The following is a 21863-nucleotide window of genomic DNA, read 5'->3' as shown; positions in this document are numbered from 1 at the left end:
TGATAAGTAGTGATGCCTTTGTAAAAAAAAAAAAAATTATTTATATTGTTAATATTTATTTAATGTTTTGTTTAGTTGTAGAGGAAACTCGTTTTTGTTTTTGGCTTTGTAGGACATGGAATTTTACAAAGGGAAAAGGAAAAAAAAAAAGCTATTAATGTAAGTGCATTTTAAGTTAGAAAAGACTAATTAATAGAATGGCTAATAAATGAGCATGTTTAGTGCATCAATTTCTTTACACTGTACATATTGTTGGTAGTCTTTCTTTAATTTTATATCTTATTTTGATCAAATCTAACCCTAGATACGACTTCAACAAATTACAGTCATGGTGTTAAGTGTAAACACCAGTCTATTCTGATAAATTATTAAAGAAAAACTAAGTTTAAATCAATCTCCAGTGATTTTGAGACAGGATCGGTGTGTACTGATTCAGAACCTGACCCAAGATCATATCAGCATCTTCCACTAGTTTACAGTAGGCAGCCAAAAAAATAGAAGACCAATGCGAACATTGTTAGATGATAGATTCAAAATGCTGAAAAGAAAAAAGACTAATGCAAAACATATACCGCAATGTAATTACATGAAAAAAGATTTTTTTTTTTTTATCTTTGCTTTTAAAAAAAAAATTTCTTTTTGTTAGAATGAATTAATTTGATTGAAACTTGATTGCTGATTAGATAATCACTTTCGTTTTTTCTGGCTGTTTTTCCAGCAGCTTACTATAAATTGTCAGAAGATGCCAATTCAATTTTGGGTTAGGTTCTGGATCAGTACCAACAGATGTATAATTATAGGTGTCTTGAATTATTACTAAAGTGAAATTGGATGGTTAAACAAAATAGTTGATCCTAAAAAACCCTGGCACTAATGGTGTCCGGAGATTTGATAATGCACTGGCACTTTCCATTAATCTTTTTTATCTCATGAACTGTGGGAGATTTAATTGCTACACCAGGAATTTAATCAGTTTATTTGCTTTGATTAAAAAAAAAAAAAAAAAAAAAAAAAATGTATGCTAACAATTCTAATTCATTTTCCATTCATATTTTTACAAAATCACACATGAAATAAGATTATTGTACAATTCTAATCTTTTGTTGCAGTTTTTAGACAAAAAAAAAGATTTAAAGAAAATGTAAATAGAAAAATATCTGCTTAATTTTGCAAACATTTTTCAATGAAAACAAATTTGCTGACAGATAAGAAATAAGCATTTCTTTTTCAAAAAGTCAAAAAAATCAATGAAAATTAATAGTAAAGATATCAATGAATTTAAAACATTTGTTGACAAATTCAAAACTCATATTTGGATTCTTCAAACTACTGTTCTCATCTTGAGCGTCATTTTCTCCAAAATTCAGAAACGTAATTTCAAAACTGTTACATTAGGGAGGAAATCTATTTTTATCTATAACAATAATAATTAGAAGAGCATACCTTAAATAATTTCTCACAATTATCGTTAAGTATAATAATGTGCAAGATCTGCTCTCTTATTCCAATAAATCTGATTCGTCATTATTACTATTGCAGATAATTTTATACAATAATTATCAAGCGAAAATCAATTTTTGTATTAAAAATTTTACGACAAAAATAAAAATATCCAATCTTTTAATGCCAAGTGAATGCCCAAAAACAAGGAGCAATTAATGAGCTAATATATTTTACAAGTAATCAAAATATTGAATAATGCAAAAACATTAATTGGAAAGCTTCTGCAGAAAAAAACTGGTCATCTTCAAGTTCAGCATCTCCATGTTGATAAAGGCTTTTTGTGAAGACCGTAAACAATCCCTTTCATATGTGGCAAATCAAAAGACAACTATTTTGTGAATATTCCATATTGGATACGTTTTTTTTTTTAATGTTTGATTAAAAAAAAATTTTTTTTAAATGTAACCTTGTTTCATAAATATATCTTTATTATAAAAAATTTGATTAAAAACTATTGTTTTTTTTTTCTTTTTTTTTAAATTAACACCTTTTTATAATGCTTGACTTTAAGAATAAAACAATTCGAATAAAGACGTTTTTATGCAAATAACTTTCAAATATATTTTTGTTTGTTTGCTTGTAGTAGTAAAAAAGAAAACATGAAAAGAAAACTTGTTTTTACGGTCCTCACCATCCAGCCAAAAAAGCCTTTGTCGATATGGGGATGCTAAACTTGAAGATAACCGATTATGTTTAAATAAAAACAAAAGTTTGAATGTCTCACCAGAGAAGAGAGTAACTCACACCAAATAAAAGCAAAATAATACAAACCTTACAAATCAAGAGAGAAAAGAGACAGAAGACAACGCAGGCTTAAACTTCCAATCACCAACAAAGGGTTTGAGCATTATCAATGAAAATGGGATCAGGATAAAAGAATATTTAAGCAAAGAAAAAAAAAAGAATGAAAACAGAAATAGTATTCTATTACCTGCCTAATTTGGAATTCAACAAGTTTTAGTGAATGGGGGGAGGGGTGAAGAAAACCAGAAAGTTGAAAAACTAAGCCACCATCTACTTTTCACCTGAGAAAATTTAGCCATTTTTAACTGATATCTAAGAAATACAAAGAAAATACCTAGTAAATATAAGGAGGTACAACATCTGCTTCCAAAATTTTGATACAAATGAAGTTCCTCAAGATTCGACTTTTAAAAAAGGTACAGGGTCAAGTTTACCACAAAATTGGATTTCTTTATCCCCAGTTTAACAAGAAAGTCCCTGGAGATCTATTTCATGGACACTAGACTCAACAAGCTGAAAGAAGAAAAGAAATCACTATGATTCAATCAAATATCATTTGTGGTGTTCTACAATTATTGGAAAAAAATAAATTAGTCTAGAGAAAACCAAAGAGATCAAATCTATGAATTTTCTATCAAGTTTTATCATGAGATTGAACTAATTATCAAAATGCTCTAATGACACGAAAAAATAAACTGGCATTTTAATGATTGATTAAAAAGACATTGTTACTGAATGGAGAAATTTTAAACAGGAAAACAAATCCTGACTTATTACAATATTTATAACTTTTCTTTTTGTAAGAACTGCATCATTTTGAAATCTGACAAAAGAAAATCTCAAAAACTAGTACCACATAATTGGATGCACATGTGGACAAAATGTTAAAAATGATATTTTCCTTCCATAAGGTTAGAATAAGTAGAGAAGTGGAAATTTCTATTCAAAGTTAAATTATTAGAATTAAGACTCGGTGTTAGGATATGACGCCACAGACTGAAAAATCGAGTAATATGCAGAGTTAGAGAAGCTGACAAAATCAGCTTCTTTTTTTCAAAATCACAAAAGAAAGCGATTCTAGTTGGGAGAGTTGCTCCCCCTCCCTCTATAGAGGATTGACCGAGGCATTATGCATAATATATATTGGAAAAGATAAACCATGCAAACATTGTGTGATGTTTTACTAATGACTCTCGCGCAACTGCAGTAACTAAAAAAAGAAAAGGGACAATAATAAAAATGAAAAAAAGATGAGAGGAAACCAACTACTGCTATATGTTATCTATACAACATAACTCAAACTGCCAGGTCTCAAATAGTAACATATCCAAAAATTACAGAAAAAAATAAGGTAGTAAAATAATTATCATGATAAAACTTTTCAATAAAGTTTATATGGAGAATAAATTTTGTCTGACATTTTGAATTGAACTATGTGACGTAAGCAACAGAACTTAATTATCTCCCCTGTTAACTTATCTTTTTTAGTAAGCGTGATATAGTGATTTTGCTTCCTTTCATTTTTCTACCTTATCGTTTTTTCGCAATTTTTGGATATGTTACCATTTGAGACCTGACAGTTACTGTTTGTTTCACTTAAAATTCAATATTTTTTTGTTTGCATAATATAGAAGCGCCAATTGATATTTTATATTTTGGTCAAGATTAAAAGAAACAATGCATACAAAGCTTGTGTGTTTGTCAAAATCGAATTATAAGTTTGTTTGTTTTTTTTTTTGTTTTTTTTTGGGGGGGGGGGTATATTTTGAAAATTTTAGATACTTTATACAAACAACAATGTCCGCCTAGAAGAAGTTTGAAATCATGATGGCAATATTTATCGGTTTATGAAGATGATTTTATGAAAATGTGCAAGATGGTTTTTGTGAGAAAATTTGCCTAAAGTACAATATTTCACTGTAATTAATGAGAATAAATAGTACTTGTACAGTTTAATAAAGACATTAAAAAAATGTAAATATTGAAGAAGGTTATATTGTACGTACCTGTTATGGAATGAAATTCCCCCCCCCCAAAAAAAAATTCACTTAATTTGATCAAATAGTTTTGTTTTTTGTTTTTTTTTTAAAGAGGAAAATCAAATTTTAATGAGAAACAAAGGACAAAATGAAAAAGGGATAAAAAAAAAAACACTGTAAAATAAGTGAGAAAAAAAACCCTAAAATATTTACTAAGTATTTTTTGGCTCATGTTTCAAAATAATTTCGTCAAATTTTTACAAACTTTAAGCGGTGATAGGAGTTATCTCCCCCTGGCGTTCCCTTCTAAGTGAAAAAAAAAAAAAAAAAGTAAAAAAGATGGCCATTACCTGATCAATCTCATTAAAATTGGATTTTCCTCGGTAAACAAAAAACTGCTTCATCAAATTAAGGTATTTTTTTTTTACATGAAAACTTTATTCCATAACGAGTATGTACAACATAATTTATTTTCAATTGAATCATTTTTTAATGTCTTGATTAAACTGTACCAGTACCTGATAAACTAATGAATCACTTAAAAATCCATTCATTCAAATGACATCTTGGTATAAAAAAAAAAACGTAGAAAACTAAGTTATGTCAACAAATGATATAAATTCATTTACATGCAAGCATCGGATGAAAAGAAGTGTTTTTGTTAGTAGAAAGAGGAAAAGTGTTAGTTGTTATATAAATAACAGTAAACACCACTTACAGCTACCTTTAATCTCTTCTCCTTCTTCTTCTGTAAGGTTGGCGGTAATACATCATCAACAGCTGCAAATTCTAATTTCTTCCGGCGTTCGTTGTCAATAAGTGCTTGCTGTAAAAAGGTAAAGAATTTTTTTTTTTTTTTACATGGAATAAAATAATTTATATTTAATTCTAACGCTGAAAAGTTTTCAAAAAAAAAAAAAAAATATATATATATATATATATATATATATATTTCGTAAATTAAAAAAAAAGAAATCTTAAATTTTGTTTTCATGGTGCTGCTGCAAGTAACCTAGCACCTGGCAACATTTTGCAACTGCTATTCATGCATTCTGGTACAGACGGTTGATATCTAGTTATATCATTTTTTTTATACACTCAAACTACATCTTCAGTCTATCATACCAGAATATTCACATGCGAGATGTGGCTGAAGAATCTGAGACACCGAGAGCGCAAGGCATCGGTAATCTCAGCAATTGCAAGTTTTGATGAAGCTCGATTGATGGGATCTTTTCTTTCAGTTTGCAGCCATACAGTCACTGGTCCAGGTCACAATTATTAAGCTGAAGTCATTTTAGATCGGAAATTGTTAAGGAATCATTTCTCACTGACATGCAACATGGCAAAACAAATACAGGTTGAAAAGGCTTTACCTTGAATCTTGAAGGAAATGTGTCAAGATGAAAAGATTTGCAGCAGCTTCTTTACAACATCGGACAGTGATAGTGCATTCGCAACTACCTTCAGCGTAATAAAATGCCTTGTCACCACTCGTAGCAAATAATAGTTAAAAATTGGTACAAACCTGATTTTGTGTAGCATTTGAAGTCCAAATAAGCAAAAAACATAACAGAATAGCAGTCTTGTCTGATTATATGCTGATGGGTCTCGCTAAGTAATGAAAAATCCTGATACTTATATGCAAATGAGATGGTGCTAATTTCAGAAAAGGTGTGTAATCTGGAGTTGTGAGTTTCGATCATAGTATGAATACGTATAATACTGAAGCGTGATGACTTTAACCATAAAACTTTTAGATAAAAATACAAAATAGTTAACAATCTATTTTTGAAAGTACAGAACAGTTAATCTAGTTTTATAATTAACCAGAGTCAGAATTCAACAATATGTCAGTAAAATATACAAAAACAAAAATTATATTGTTCTGTAATTCGATAAGAAATTGATGATTCAAACAGAACATTATTTTCTCAAAAACAAAAATTAAAGAATGAAAGATAGAAATAATGTTTCAAGTACAGTACCGTTTCTTGTAAGAAAAAAAAGTTAATCACTCAAACTTTATTTTTATTTAGGTTCCTTTCAACAAGAGGTTCGACGCTGTTTGGCTGTCTTTATACAAAGTTTCTAATGATGATGATTGTGGGGGGCCGATATTGTCCATTATTTATGGTCTTGCCTAATGGTTTCTTTCCATGTCTTCTTAGGACACTCAGCTTTCTTTTTGCTGTCCAAATATTAGGTTCCTGCAAGTGCTGATATACCCTTTTGCTTCTTTCAACATGGTTTGTGCATATTCTCAAGGAGGATGTTTTGGAGTTGATCTGGTTTTAATACTGCATTTCCACCTAATCATAGCCACGTCATTTCCCTGGAGTCAAACACTGCTCTACAACATAATGCTTCTCACGCATTTATCAGACCTTAAATCAATATCTATCTTAAGTGTATAACATATATAGTAAAGTGAGAAAAACATTTTATCAAATTATAAAATTATTCTACAAAAATTGACAAAGAAAATTTTAATAGTTTTATCTACTCTATAATGTGGGATATTTAAGCTGACAAATCTAACTGATTTTTTAATTAGTCAACTTTCATTTGTTATTGTTGTACCATAGCAACACTTCAAAGGCCAGCAGGATCTTTTTGATTCTCTCTCTTCTGATCTGGAGCATGTAGTTCAATGGGGAAAAAGACAGCTGGTTAATTTTAATGCATTGAAAACTAAGCTTCTCTCCTTTCATCATAATCACTGACCACCATCACGCCCCTATTAAAATAAATGGCTCTCATCTTGGAGAAGCTCTATGCCTTGATATAATTAAACCAAAAGAAAAAAAAAAAAAAAAGATTTTATTTTTTAAAAGATGAAATTTCTAAAAAGTTGTATTTTAAAATAAGATTTGTCACTTACCTTGAACGCATTAACAAAACGTACAAATTGTGCAAAAAATGTTGTAGGGGAAACCATCCTGGGATTTTCTCCAAAATATTCAACAACACGATGATAAGCATCCTGGCAGATAGAAAAACAAAAATCATTGTAAAAAACATTACTATTGGTTGGCTGTTTTTGTTTTATGCCATATCAGGCATTTCTAGGTTATTTAATGCTAAATCCAGTGATTTTGGAAAAAAAAGTTTTGTTTCAAGTTCTTTATAGTTTCAAATATTTATTCATTGTTTTGTTTTACTGTATATCAACCCTTTTCAAGTTATTCAAATGCCGAATCCAGTAATGTTGGAAATACTTTTTATGCTCAAAGGTCATTATATCTTCAAATATTTGTTCATGGTATTTGGTTTGTTTTGTAGGAAAAAAAAAATGCTTTCGTTTTCGACTTTGCAGAACATGATAGTGTTTTACAAAGTGAACGGAAAAAACATCCTTCAGACTGTCTGAGCAGCAGTACTTACTATTAAATAAGTAAACTTTAAATTATGACAAAAATAATTTCATTCCAATTTTATATCAACAGACACAAGTACAAGCAAAATTGAAACATTTCTAGAAATTTACAATAAACCAAAATATTTTGAAAAGTTTGGATAAAATAATTAAATTGATGATTGGTTATCTTCTCTTGTCTATTTAAAGGTCATGTGAATTGGTCAAAAGATATACCCAATCACTACTCCCTTAAAGGTCATGTGAGGCCACCTATATAAACTCTAGGGTTTCTGTCTCTTTCTCCATTTATCTGTTTGTTAATTGACTGCATTATGCCAAAATTCTCCCAGAACATAGTTGCAAACATAACGTTTCTCCAAAGACTAAAATAGGCAGCAACTGTTAAAGGCTGAAGAATGTTCATCTATTAACAGATCACTATTCATTCATATACAATAAATAGACATCTTTTACTTTTGGTATGTCATTTTATTATGTAGTGTCCAAGTAAAATTGTTCAATATATAGTATGGAAATTACTCCAGACGAGGCACAAAATCACTTGATGTAATGAGCAAAAGAAAGAAAATACTACTTCAAGATAAAAAACTAGGCAAAGATGCTTTATATGGATAGATTGCAATCCAGAAAACAATTATTCCCCCTTGGTTAGAATCATCATTCATGGTATCTGAAAACTAAAGGATAAAATAAAGGAAGAGTGAGAGTTACAAGGCTGCTGAAAGTGTGTGTGTATGTATATATATATGTGTGTGTGTGTGTGTGTGTGTTATTGGTTCATTTTCTTCCAAACCCATCTCTCATAATTCAACTTTTATCTTTGAGTTTAATTCCAATTATTGGATTAAATTTTCTTCCAGAGAAAAATTCCACACATGGGAACTAAAATTTGCAACAAATAAAGAAAAACAAAGTTTTTGTAAATTGTTCTAGTTAAGAATGAGAAAGAACGATTTGCTATCAATAGAAGAGCATCCTATTTTGAGAGACAATGGACAGCCCCTAATAGTCTATGAAATCTAGGCTTGATATTGAAGCTGCAGTTGTGCAACATCCAACAGCCTTTTCTTTTTTGGCCTGAGCCAATACCGTTTGTTTCTAGTCTTAGACTTTTTCTCCTTACGACTGAATTCAATGTTGAGATAAGCAGAGTTGGAGTGGTGTTATTTCCGAGATCATTTTATTTAACTTATAATTGTGAGACAGGATGAGTGGTGGGGTATAAAGGGAAGGAATGAAATAAGATTACCTGCGTATGGACAAAGATAATACGATAATTAGTAATAGTTATGATGATATAATAAAAGCTCGTTATTTGCAAATCTGAGTCGTGTTTGTAATTCATGGCAGAGTTTGTTTTGACAATTTGTTATTTGTAAAATCTGTATGCAAATATCTGGTAAAATCCATATGCAAATACCTGAAAAATAAACATTTGTTTTTATCGTTTAGAAAGAAATATAAAAATGAAAATAGATTTTGATTTTTTTTTTTTTTCTTTCAGTTGAAGTTCTCAGAAATCAAGAGGCCCACAACCTGGAGCTAACACTTGAACTCTATAAGAGATACAGAGATATTCGAATGTTCCATTAAAGTTCTTGATATATATATATATATATATATATATATATATATATATATATATAGTAGTTGCCTGTCTAGCCGCACTGATGAGCTGTGAAACAGCGAAACAGTACTGTATGTGGATGACTATAGTGCTCCTCACATTGAGTTGAGCATATTGAGAAGTGAAAAACGAATTACCATTAGCATATAAGCGACGCTCTTTGTGTAAACAAATCGAGCGGAGGTATTTCGGACGATATCAAAACATCGTTAAACTCACTACTCGTTCAAGCAGCCGCCAATAGCGTAATGGTTAGGAGCCTTGACTGCCGTACAAACGGTCGGGTTTCAATCCTGGCTTGAGGTAGTTGCCTGTCTAGCCGCACTGATGAGCTGTGAAACAGCGAAACAGTACTGTATGTGGATGACTATATATATATATATATATATATATATGGCGCCAAATGTTCAAGGAAACGAGAGCAAAGCAGGCATTAACATTGCATAGAGAGGATCTTCTGCAATTGCCTTTCCCAATGGAGGTTCCAGTAGAGAACCCACTGTATATAAAGAAATAAGTGTGAGAATAAGAACAGCAACATGACAAAAGTTCATATGGAATCGTTTTTTTGTTTGTTTGTTTGTTTTGAGTTATTTGTGATGAAACATGCAGAAAATATTTCTCCAATTGCTAAATGAATCCACTGGTAGAAGAAACCAAGTGCAGATATTCAGTTTTATGTAACGTAGCAGATAAGACGTGTTATAAGCAAATTCCATTAATGAAATTCAGAGGCATCACCATCACCATTTGAAATACTTTATGAATGTTTGTATGTGAAAGCCCCTTAAAATAAGCCAGATAATATATGGTTATCTTAAGGACAATGTTAAGGGAGAGGAAAAGATTTATTATTTACCAACAGTTGTTAAGCTTATTTAAAAAGATTTAACAGTAGGCAGTTTGGGTGGTGAGAGGTGTTAAAAAAAGTGGTAGTAGGCAGGCAGGTTTGAACCCATAATGTGAAGGAGAAAAAGAAGGGTAGAAAAAAAAAAACAAAAAAAAAAACATAACCTCTTAGCCAATGTCTCTATGGCAAAACCAGAAGTCGCGAATGTTGAAATTAATGACTTGCAAAAATATCAGCAAAAAAAGTGACCCGTCCTTGTAGAAAACTGTCCAGTTAAAGGTGAGGGAATTAATGTTTTTGGCCAATTTTTTTAATATTTGTCGTCTGCAACATCGACATTTAAAACGATACTGGTTTCGTCACGTCCGACGCGTCTGTCGGAAGATTTTGCAAGGCATACAAACACAGACATTTTGCCCTTATATATATATATATATATATATATATATATATATATAGATGATTTCTACCTAATAAACTGGTATTACGACAACTGCAAGGTCATAACTTTGCTATTGAGAAGTTATTGATATTGAATTTTGCATTAAATATGAAACCAAAAATGTTTCAGATTACATACTTTCATATTTGACCTTAAAAACAAACAAATGCGCTTTCTTATTCGTTAAAGAAAGGAAAGTACCATCACTCAAATTTTATCCGATATCAGATTTAAGTTACTGACCTTTGCTGTTTTTACATCCGCAATGAGTTTTCTTAGCTTATCGTCAGAGTTAGACAAGAAGTCCTTCAGCATCGTGGGAGCGTCTCTCTCCTTGCGAGTCTGGTATTCTTTCTTTGTCATTTCCATACCTTTTTCTAATTCATGCACATCAGTCATGATGTTTTCCAAGGACACTAGACAAAACAGAAACAAAAATAATAAAAATAAAGTTTATTTTAATAGCAGATCCAAATCTCATCCAAACTAGATGACAAAATTTGATTCACAATGGGGAAGGCGGGCGGATATTTAGATTTTTTTTTCCCCCCAGAGTTTTACTTATCTGGTGCACCCTCTGGAGACATTCGGTTGATTCAAGTTCAATCACATTGAGGTTTAAAAAAAAATTTTTTTTTTACTGTATTTAAAACAACATTGATTCACTATTTAGATTGTTCACGACTATTCTCGTCTTTGTGTTATACTGACGTTTCGGCTCATGTTACTCAATATCTTCAGGCGCATTTTTATATTCGTTGGAATTGTATACAAAATTTTGAACCGCCCTGTTTATTTAATCTATGGAGGTAGATTGTTCTTTTTTCATCAGCCATAATGCTGAAGGATTAAACCTACAAAAAAATGTACTTTAGAACCGATTTATATGCAATGTTTCTCTATTGCACCCAGGTCAATGTGGGTTCAAAAAAAAAAAAAAAAGATGCACGTGAAGAAAGTCAGGTGGTTATTTTTGAAAATAACAGAATGAGAATAGTAGTTCAAAGAATCCTATTTAACAATCCTCATCTCAAAAATTCAAAAACTGAATTTTTATTTAATTTTTTTGTTATTGTTGTTTACATCACCTGTTGGCTAAAAATACTCAACGATAGTGGAATAGACTGACAGTTGAATGATGATAAATATAATAAAAAGATTTAAAATTTCCACATACAGCCTCCTCGGAAAACAGCAAATTTTTCCCACTTTTATCAGAAGCATCATTCATGGAATGTGAGGACGGTACCAGCATTATGAAGCTGCCAAAAGTGAATTTGAGGTTCACTTTCGGCAACAGAGTGTTGCCTGTTGACATGGCGCTGTCATACATATTGAAATCAGATGAATTGATAAATTCATAAACAATCGTGCAGAGAATCGTCATCAAATTTGGTTTAACACTTGTTTTACATGAACATTTTTATGAACCATTGCATTTTCTAGGCCAGGGATGGCCAACCTATAATACGTGCTGACTGTGGCACATTATTACACGTGGCATATTGTACCCATTAAACAAAAAATCGGATTTCTAGATAAAAGTACAACAGAAATTTAAGTTTCGGAGGTTTTTTTAGATGAGGATCGATAATTTGTATAATTTGGATTACTGTTCTAATGAATGTTAGTTTCACAATGTTTTGGCCAACGTAACCGCTGACCAGATTCAAGAATCTGTACAGAATTTCAAACTACTGCATATATTATAATTGCTGCTATAGACTCATTGTGCAATGACTAAAGTGCTAGGTTTATCAATTCTAAGTGACACTCTAGCGGTGAAGGGTTTATTCCTCAGTAGATGATACTAAGAACTACTTAAGACTTGGTCATGGCTGATGCAACAACAACATTAAATAAAAGGGCTTGATTTGAAAAGATGCACCTAAAACGGGTTGAAAGTTACATTGGCTGAAATGTGAAAATATCCAAGAATGGTAGTCTAAATAATCCAAATAACCCAAAAGAATTTAAAAGAGAATTTTAAGACTTATTCTACAGTAGAACCCCGGGATACAGCATTAAAAATTAGTAACAAAATACAGTACGGTATATAATACACATGTATATAATCAAATAACATTATAACACCATCAGGTAGGGCAAATACCGTAACCAGGGTCCAGAAAAACATTGTATTCCACATCGTAACCTGAAAAAAACACATCCTAGGGCGACCGTATTCCAGGGTTTTACTGTAATTTGAAACTATTTTTGTTGTTCATTATTCCATGCACATCTATTGATGATCTTTTAACACAAATTTTTGTTTTATTTTTATTGACAAACACATTTGACCATTTTTTTGCTCTGTTCATCAACTTGATTTAATGGCATGCAAGAAATCTGTGGTTACATTTGTTTTTTTTTTTGAAAAACAGAAAGATTGACCCATTTTTTTTTTTTTTTTAATAAATATCTTGGTGAATCCCGATTAAGTTGCAATACCATCAGGACAAAATTAAACGCAAGGTTTATAATGGTATGGAAAATCCAGACGCTCATCACCGAATCTATATGAAATGATTTACATGAACGTTTATGTCACATTCTTATGTTATAGTTTGAACAAATTGAAAAATCAAAAATTGAAAAAATGCCAAAAATCATTTGTTGATCAGGTTTAAATCAATGTACACAACAACGATTATATTTATATATTTGGAGAAAAATAAAAACTCACTGCAAATAAATAATATACCTGATTAAGATCAATGGTCACATCAGACAAAATGTAAAACACAAATAGAAATGTTGAGGACAATAACCTTCCCCCCACCCCCCACCCCCCAAAAAAAATTAAATAAAATGATGAAAGTGTTGTTTATTGGCTCTTCAAGTTAAATGTGCATATTGGACTGATTGAATTTATGAACCTTTCTTCAAATGAAAAAAAAAAAAAAAATTTCAAATCTAAGATTACAGATTTAAATATCATTAATGAAAATATTTTTTTAAAAGAAATTTAAACAATTTGAATGACATGCTTAGATAATAAATGCAGCAAACATTATGCTATAACAGGTTTGCAATTTGACATTTTAAAATTATTAATAACCACAAAATTATGGATACACAACATAAAAATTTACCTAATACTTCCTCATTTTGTATAACTTAAGTCTAATTTGGAATACCAGAGGTATTATTGTATGTAGCTGAAGCCTAACTGCATGTAATCGAGGTCTAACTGCCTCATTCTTAATGTCAAACGATTAAAAGAACAAATAAATGATCTTACCTAAAGCAGCTTTTTCAATAAACCTCAGTTCAGCCTCAAAATTAATGATCTCACCAAATTTCTCTTGTACAGTGTGTACAAGGAAATGCATTAAACTGATTTTTTTATCACTTGACTTTGTATCCAGCAGCTGAAAAAAAAGAAAAAATTTGTAAAATAAAACAATTTTTAAACAAAAGGGTGAAACATGCACAAAACAAAACTGAATATGGTGACTAGGGATAGGACAACAGCATATTCTTTTCATTGTTTTCACTCTCGAGTGTGTATCCGTTAATATCTTATATGCTTTTATATAGAGCGATGTGGTTCTCAGTTGATTAACTGTGTCGGATATATACTCTGGAGTCAAAACAATGAAAAGAATATTCTGTTGTCATAACCCTAATGATGACTTGTAATAAAATTAGGTGCAACTACACTATAATAGCAAAATTCGAAATTTTTAATATTGAATTTCAAGGCAAACCAATGATTCTTAATTGCCAGGTTACAATAATGAATATATCCAAAAATTATAAAAAAAACAATCAAAATTATTAAAGAAAGCATTTTTTTAACGAAAATTAGCAATAAAAAATGTTTGGTTAAAAAAAGAAGAGTTCCAGGGAGGGAGGGGGGGGGGGTAAATAGCATGTAATTAAAACCAATTTTTAAAAATAATTTATGCATTAGCAATCATAAATACTTTTTTTGCTTTTAGCATAATTGAGTTACTTCCCTTGTTACTATATCATGCGTTCTCAAAACAATATGGTGAGGGATTTTTAAGATAAAGATCGAAAACTCGTGTTTTTTTTTAAATAATGCTTCTGATATACCAATTAAGTAGATATTATTGCTTTTAGTTGAAATTGACATAAAAAGACAGTAGATACCAGTTTTGTTTTTAATCAATATTTATTTTGTTTTTCAAATTTTGCTATTATAGTGTAGCACTGTAGCTGTACCTAAAATTGTTGCAGTATTTATAAGTTATCTTCCTTGACTAGAATTCTTCACTGACATCATAAATTAAGTTTTTTCCCTCCTTCTCTCCCCTTGTTTTTTATTACTACAGAGAACTTTTTGTTTAGATATGTGTAAACTCCCCCCCCCCAAAAAAAAAACACTTATCAGACACACATGAACACTAGATGTTTAGATATATGTAAAATAAACAAAAGAAAACAAAACAAAAACAAGAAAACAAAAAAAAATACAAAAAAAGAAATCCACTTAATAGACCCACATGAACACCAGATGTTTAGATATGTGTAAAAAAAAAAAAAAAAGTCGCATTCTCTTATTCCAGACTTCAACCCTAGCCTCAATTTAATGACATGAATATTAAGCAAAGTAGATGCACATTTGACCATTAATGATTTTATTATCTGCTCATGTACTTCATCTCATGGAGGAAACTAGTAGTTCATTTTTTTTTTTTTAAATAAAGAATCAAGCCATAATTTGTTTATAGACATCCTAATCTATTTAGTTGCCTCCTCATGAGGACAAAGTCAGACGAAAAGCAATTTTTTTTTAATGCTTGAAAATGATAACTACTGTAAATGGACAAAAATAAAAATCCTCCAGTTTAAAATGAATTTTCTCCTCCTCTGACTGAGGATATAACAGATAGATTTTTAATTATTCATAAACAAAAATAACTCGTACATGTTTAAAGTTTCTGCCTCTTTTGTCGACAGCTAGCAACAATGAAAGTCTGAAACATCAATATTTTATACAAATGGACATTTTTTTTTTTGTTTCAGATATCAATATATCTAGGATATATCTTATGTATCACGGGCCAAAGAAAAATTAGAATTCTCATTTTCAGACGAATCATATTATAGATTAATACAAAGGTGAACTTAACTAGCATGAAAAAACAGCAAACCTCAGGATTCCACTTTCCACTTATTAACTGTCCAATTTGTCCAAGAGGAAAAATAATATTGTCTCATTTAAGTCAATCAGCCTCCTCCATTATTAATCATAACAGAACATCATCTGTTTACAACTTTCTCATGTCAATTATGGTTATCATTATGTCTTAACAAACGTATGTTAACTTACCATATCAAGAGACTGCAACTTGAAACCGTAAGCTGGTCCTCTCCTAGCACTGTTCATGTAATTTCCAAATGCCAAAATTATCTGCAAATAAAAAAAAACTAAACCTGAACAATTTATAAAATAATAAAATATAACTAATCTTGGTCAAAATTAAAGTTCATTTAGAAGCAGTTTATCTTAAACTAGAAGGACCAATGTCCCAGTATTGCCCAGGTAAGTTGAGGAAACCATCAAACTCCTACTTTGTATTTTATTAAATTTTTTTTTTTTTGCTTGGCTTGTGTGTGTGTGTGTGTGTGTGTGTGTGTGTGTGTGTGTGTGACGGGGGAAATCTTCATTTTAATTTACGATTTATAACTGGTTCATAACTTGTTGAAAATAAGTTCATTCAGAAACTATTTGAATACAGAGGATTCAAAAGGGTTTTTTTTTTTTCACCAAAAAAAAAATGAAAAATTGTGCCTTGCTTCAAGTATTTTCTGGAAGGAATTAAATCAAATTGTTTTGTTTTTCTTAACATGTTGCAACAATTTATTAGAAAAACTTGTGAACCAGAATCAAATATTGATGCTGTAAGAAGAAAGCTATCGATAACAAAAACATGATAAACAAACTGACTGTTAACTAAGCTCCAACCCCTGTCCCATCACCACAACGTTGCATCCCTGTGCCTGTTTTACAAGTATTTTAATGGAATGTGCTCTGATGAACTTGTTGCACTTCTACCTCATCGACGTACATACCCCTGACAAACCTGTTTAGTAGCAAAATCACACCTCTTCACTGTTGAGGTCCCCAAATGCTAAAAGGCTTTTTACTCTAATAGCTTTTTCCCTTGAACAGGTAGACTTTGGAATTTTCTTCTTGATACCTGCTTTCCTGACTGCACAGAAATTTAAATGCAATGTAAACCAACATCTTGTTAATCTTTCCTAAACATGGTCCCAAATAGTAGCCCCTTACGTCAAAGTGGTGATATGCCTTGTTAGAGGTGAATATGAGTTTAAAAAAAAAAAGACACAAAATACCTCCTAAATTCTATCCAACTTCTCTCATTCAATAATTTGACTGTATTTGAACAAAAAATAGCCATAAATGTTCATTAGGAAGAAACACTTTACATGAATTACAGATAGAAAAATAATGGTAAGAATTATGATAAAGAATAATTGAAGATTTGAATAAAAACAAAAGATGAATAATTACAAGAACCAAAAATAATCTGCATTTCTAAGTCGCAACAAAATAAACATTTAGAAAAAAAAAAATGACTTACCTCAAGCATTTTCTTTACTTTTTGAGAATTTCTGATTGACATGGAAGCGGCAATCAGGGCATTTAATTGCTGAAATAAAAATATATTTAGAAATTACATTTCATTACAACTTTAAATGATCATCAAACATACATTTTTTCTTCTAAATCAGAGATGAAATAGTTTTATAATTTTAAGCAATTTATTTAATATCAACTTGAATTTTATTTTTATAATTTTAATCAAGTTAAATATCTTAGAGTACTTGTTTTATAAAAATGACAGAAGTTACATTTGCTAAATTTTAAATTTTTTCACATTTATATTTTTTAATGATTATTACATGTGGTTTATTTTGTCTGGATGTAAATAACTAGTTTTTTTTTTTTTTTTTTTTGGGGGGGGGGGCTAAGATATTCCCATTTCATTGATCAATTTGCAGTTTTATTACACAAACTTTCTCATCTCTTTCATCTTCCTCTTTTGCTAAAGTTTTAAGTTTGGTTGTTTTTGTTTTACGGCATATCAACCCTTTTCAGGTTATTTAATGCCGAATCCAAAGATTTTGAAGAAAATTTTTTTTAATAGAATGTTTTTTTCAAGTCGATTTCTATTTAACCCATAGTTGGGACCCTAACAGGTACTACCACTCTGGGTCAGAATGGACTTGGGAGCAATGGCAATTAAAGGGTTGCTCCACACTCTCTAAAGCCCGCAAGCTGGGACCTTACCACTGGATATAGTTTAAGGTCATATCCAGGACCTAAAGTTTTAAACTATCCATAGAACCATTGAAGCAGTTGAAGCAATCTTGCCTAAACGGCAAAAAAAGTAGCAACCGTGAATGCAAAAATGGCATTAACTCTGGCTATAAAAAAGAAATAGCAACAGCAGTCATAAAATAGAATTTGGAAAACCTGAATCAATTCAGATGATCCCCCCCTCAAAAAAAAATCTAGGTGCTTGTTAAGATACAGTCGACAGATCAATTTAAAATATGTTGTTTTAACCAAAAACAACATTACATACTTAATTGTCATGCCGGAAATAGTAATATATCCAAAAATTATGAAAAACCATTGATTAGAAAATTATTTCTAGTTAAAAGTAATTTTTAAGGAAAATTGGGTAAAATTGCATTTTTTTTTTTTTTTTTAGATGTTATAAAGTAGGCTGTAGGAGTCTAAACACAGGGGACATAACTCTGAAAAGAATATTTTAGATCATTTGTGTCATGGCCCCAATATTTGTTATCCATAGCAATAGACTTTTCTTTTTTTTTTTTTTAAAAACACAAAAGCAGTTGTTCTACTCAAATTTCCCTAATTTTTGGATATATTACTATTTTCGACATGACAATTAAGTATGTAGTATTGTTTTTTATTTAAAATGATATATTTAAAACATCGATTTGTCAACTATAACTTAACACGCATCAAAAATTACAAAGAACATTATACACAGTTAATAAAAAAAAATCGTGATAGAGAGTCTTGAGGTTATGTTCTGAATTTTTACAGCAGCATAAACAGTGCATAAAAAAATACATGACTACATCTTATCAATATGGATACATCACCACAAAAAAACAAAAAAAAATACATATTTGTCAAAAAGTTAGACACAAGGCCAGGTATGAGCTTGTTGAAAGTGATTCTATGGAAGAGACTGAATTCAAACTTGGCATACCCAGGTTGTCAGTCTGTGTCATTAACTAAGTCATTCTTGTAAAAGAATTATCAAATACCCAAAGTGTCTAGCGAGTGTTGAAATCTGAACATAATTTCTAAAACCAAGTCACTACTGTTTAACTCAGTTAAATAATTCTTGCAGTATATATATATATATATATATATATATATATATATATATATATATATATAGTGATGGGACCATTCCAATTACTGATTCCGAATAAATCTCTAAATATTTAACTATAGAGTTGTTATTTTCCTTCCCCAATTACCATAAAAACGCATGCTAAATGTGGAGATATTTTCCTAAATTAATAAAATACACTTGTGGGGAATCATCTTAGTTTTACTAATAATTAAAAACCAATAAATATCTATTATTTTATAATTGTTACCAGTAAACATATTGAAATAAAAAAAAAGACAAAAGAACCGTTTTGGTATCAGAAAATATGCACAAACTTTTCTGATACCTCCCAAATGTTCTGATTTTTCCAATTCATCGTCCCTACACTAATATATATATATATACTAGCTGTACCCTGCCATGCGTTGCTGTGGCTCAAATTGGCGCAATGGAAAAAAGTTCCAAAATGAGAAAAAGCATGTTTCTTATAGGTTTAAATTTTCATTTTGCATGGGTACAGTTTTTGTTGTTCCATTTTCTTAGCTGATATAGAGATTTTCCGGTTTGGTGACTCTTGAATATGTAACATAAATTGTCCATGTGAAAAAACAGTCAGTGTGTAACTGTAAGGCCCACAATTGTAAGGATTGTTCCCTGTGCTTTGTTGATGGTTATTGCAAATGACAATAAAATTGGAAAGTGCAATTTGCTAAAGTGTAATGATGTATCCGGTGGAATCATAGGAATGCATGGAATGAAGATATATTCATCTGTGAAAGGTCCTGTTAAGATTGCTGTTTCTATGATATTGTTTGTTATTTTTTTTTTTTTACTGCAAGCTATGTGCCATTGCAAAGCTTGGATTGGTTTATATTTCACAACATGATAATTAGTACACCAAATTTCAGTTACAATACATGCGGTGGCATCCCTGGCAAATATAACTGTTGGATAATTAACCACTTTATCTGCTTTCACAACAGTGTCGATGGATTTGTATTTGACTACCTCACTTGGAATTTTACATTTAATTATAGCGTTAAGTTCATGGGCATCTTTGTATTGAACTGCAAGAATAGCTCATTCACTCAGTCAAATGGAATTCTTATATTTTGAATATCTGCAAAAACCTTTTAAACTAACTATTCTTTTGATGAAATAAAATTACAGAAATTACAGAAGTTAAAAGTCAAAGAATTTTGCCCTTAACTCTGATCAGCTGGCACTTTTTCGTACCCAATTTCCCACAAGTGATGCAAAAGTTTTTGTGCAGATCGAACAGTCTGCAACTGTACATGCATATTTTGAGTTAAGTTTAATGTCTTCACATGGAACAAAAATGTAGAGTATTTGAGGCAAGCATTTATTTCATCTGCTGGTGTTGATTGAAGAATAACAGGTAACATTTGTCTGAAATCTCCTGCAAGCAATATTACTGCATTCCCAAATGGTCTGACATTGCCACGCAAATCTTGCAAGGATCGACCAAGAGCCTCAAGTGATTTTTTGCGTACCATTGTGCATTCATCCTAAACAATAAGTTTGCATTTCTGCAATATTTTTCCCCATATTGGATGTTTTGGAGATGTCGAAGATAAGATTTTTAAAAAGTTGAATGTTTTAAAGTAGAATAAATAATTCTTCTACTTGGCAGCAAGGTCGCAGGTATTCCTCATGCAGCAAGGGCTAAGGCTATGTCATTTTGTTACCAAATGGCTGCCAAAATCAATTTAATTAGAAAGGTTTTACAAGTTACTTCTGGTGCTGTTCAAGGTAGCAGTAATTTCCAAATAACTTCTATTCTCACAGTCAGTAAATTAGGTGACTAAAATAGGATTTATCCATGTTTTGACAATGCCTTATTCACTGTAATTAATTTAGGAGACTAAAATAGGATGAGGGATTAGAGATGGACAGATAGAGAGGAAGATATATAGATAGAAAAGAGACAGTGAGAGGAAAATAGAGAAAGAGAAGGAGATAGAGAGATAAAGGGATTGATAGATAAACAGAGAGAGGTGGAGTGTTAGAAACAGAGAGGGATGAAACAGAGGAAAGGAGAGAGATAGAGGGAGTTAGAGAGAGAAAGGGGCTCAAAGAGAGATGGAGAGGGTGATATAGAGAGAAAGAGATTGAGAGAGGGAAAGGAAGAGATGGATAGAGAGAGATATTGAGAGAGGGGGAGAGAAACAGAAGGTGAACTACACTTCACCGTTTTTTTCCTCGTTCAGTAGAGAAGAAATCTTTCGAGACTGAGGCAATTTTAATGTTTTGTTATTATCCAGAGTACCCCTTTTTTGGGGGGGGCTAGATTTTCCTCGCATTAGAAACCGACCGGGTTATCTGTACTTTCACTTAACAAATTAATAAAAGAAAAACATATTGTAAAATTTGAATTTAACAGGAAAATACTATTTTAAAAAATAGCATGGTAACATAAGTGCATAAGTGCCACTTTATGTACTCCTTAGGCGTTGAGTCCATGGCAACCAGCATAATTATTTAATGGTCGCTCCCTTAGCCCCCCCCCCTCCCAGTCAAGGCTAATGCATGCGCATGTAACATTTTTTTTATTTACTGACGTTGGCTTAGTAACTAAACGATTTATTGATAATTTCGTAACCCTTAAACGCATGCCGGAAGATTTAAATTGGTTCATTATTGTTGTAATGAAAAAAAAAGTTTCATTCAACACAAAACCAAAAACACATATTAATGATAAATGATTTATTATTCTATTCATTGAAATTTAATTTTTAAATTAAAAATTAAAAAAAAAAAGTTAATAAAAAAAATAGTTGCTTATGTGCGCATAAACAACTTGTTTTTTTTTTTTAGATTAGGTCCACCTTATAATCACCCCCCTCCCCAACCTCCTCATATTAACAGCTTCCGGAATAAACACCACTTTTGGAGGGGGGGGGGGGGCTAATTGCAAAATTTAACTGATATTTG

General features: G+C 30.9%; 1 protein-coding gene across 12 annotated transcripts in view; it reads right to left on the bottom strand.

Annotated features, from left to right (window-relative positions):
• The window catches only part of LOC145247315 (formin-like protein), a 269761-nt gene that overhangs the window by 15968 nt on the left and 231930 nt on the right, over positions 1 to 21863 (bottom strand). For 8 of the 12 annotated variants that reach the window (XM_080108959.1, XM_080108960.1, XM_080108962.1 and 5 more), the window contains 6 exons: positions 17109 to 17177; positions 15833 to 15913; positions 13772 to 13901; positions 10771 to 10943; positions 7111 to 7212; positions 4945 to 5052 (listed from right to left, as the gene is read on the bottom strand). In XM_080108959.1, the coding sequence (XP_079965085.1) occupies positions 4945 to 5052; positions 7111 to 7212; positions 10771 to 10943; positions 13772 to 13901; positions 15833 to 15913; positions 17109 to 17177 (663 nt within the window). The remainder of the gene's footprint in view (positions 1 to 4944; positions 5053 to 7110; positions 7213 to 10770; positions 10944 to 13771; positions 13902 to 15832; positions 15914 to 17108; positions 17178 to 21863) is intronic. The other 4 variants (XM_080108963.1, XM_080108952.1, XM_080108955.1 and 1 more) reach the window with 1 other exon arrangement.

The sequence above is a fragment of the Euprymna scolopes genome, chromosome 25 (assembly GCF_053919585.1).
Source record: "Euprymna scolopes isolate OS-2025 chromosome 25, ASM5391958v1, whole genome shotgun sequence".
In the NCBI taxonomy this organism is placed as follows: Eukaryota; Metazoa; Mollusca; class Cephalopoda; order Sepiida; family Sepiolidae; genus Euprymna; species Euprymna scolopes.
The sequence above is the reverse complement of the archived record's forward strand: the minus strand, read 5'-3'. Positions and strand labels throughout refer to the sequence as shown.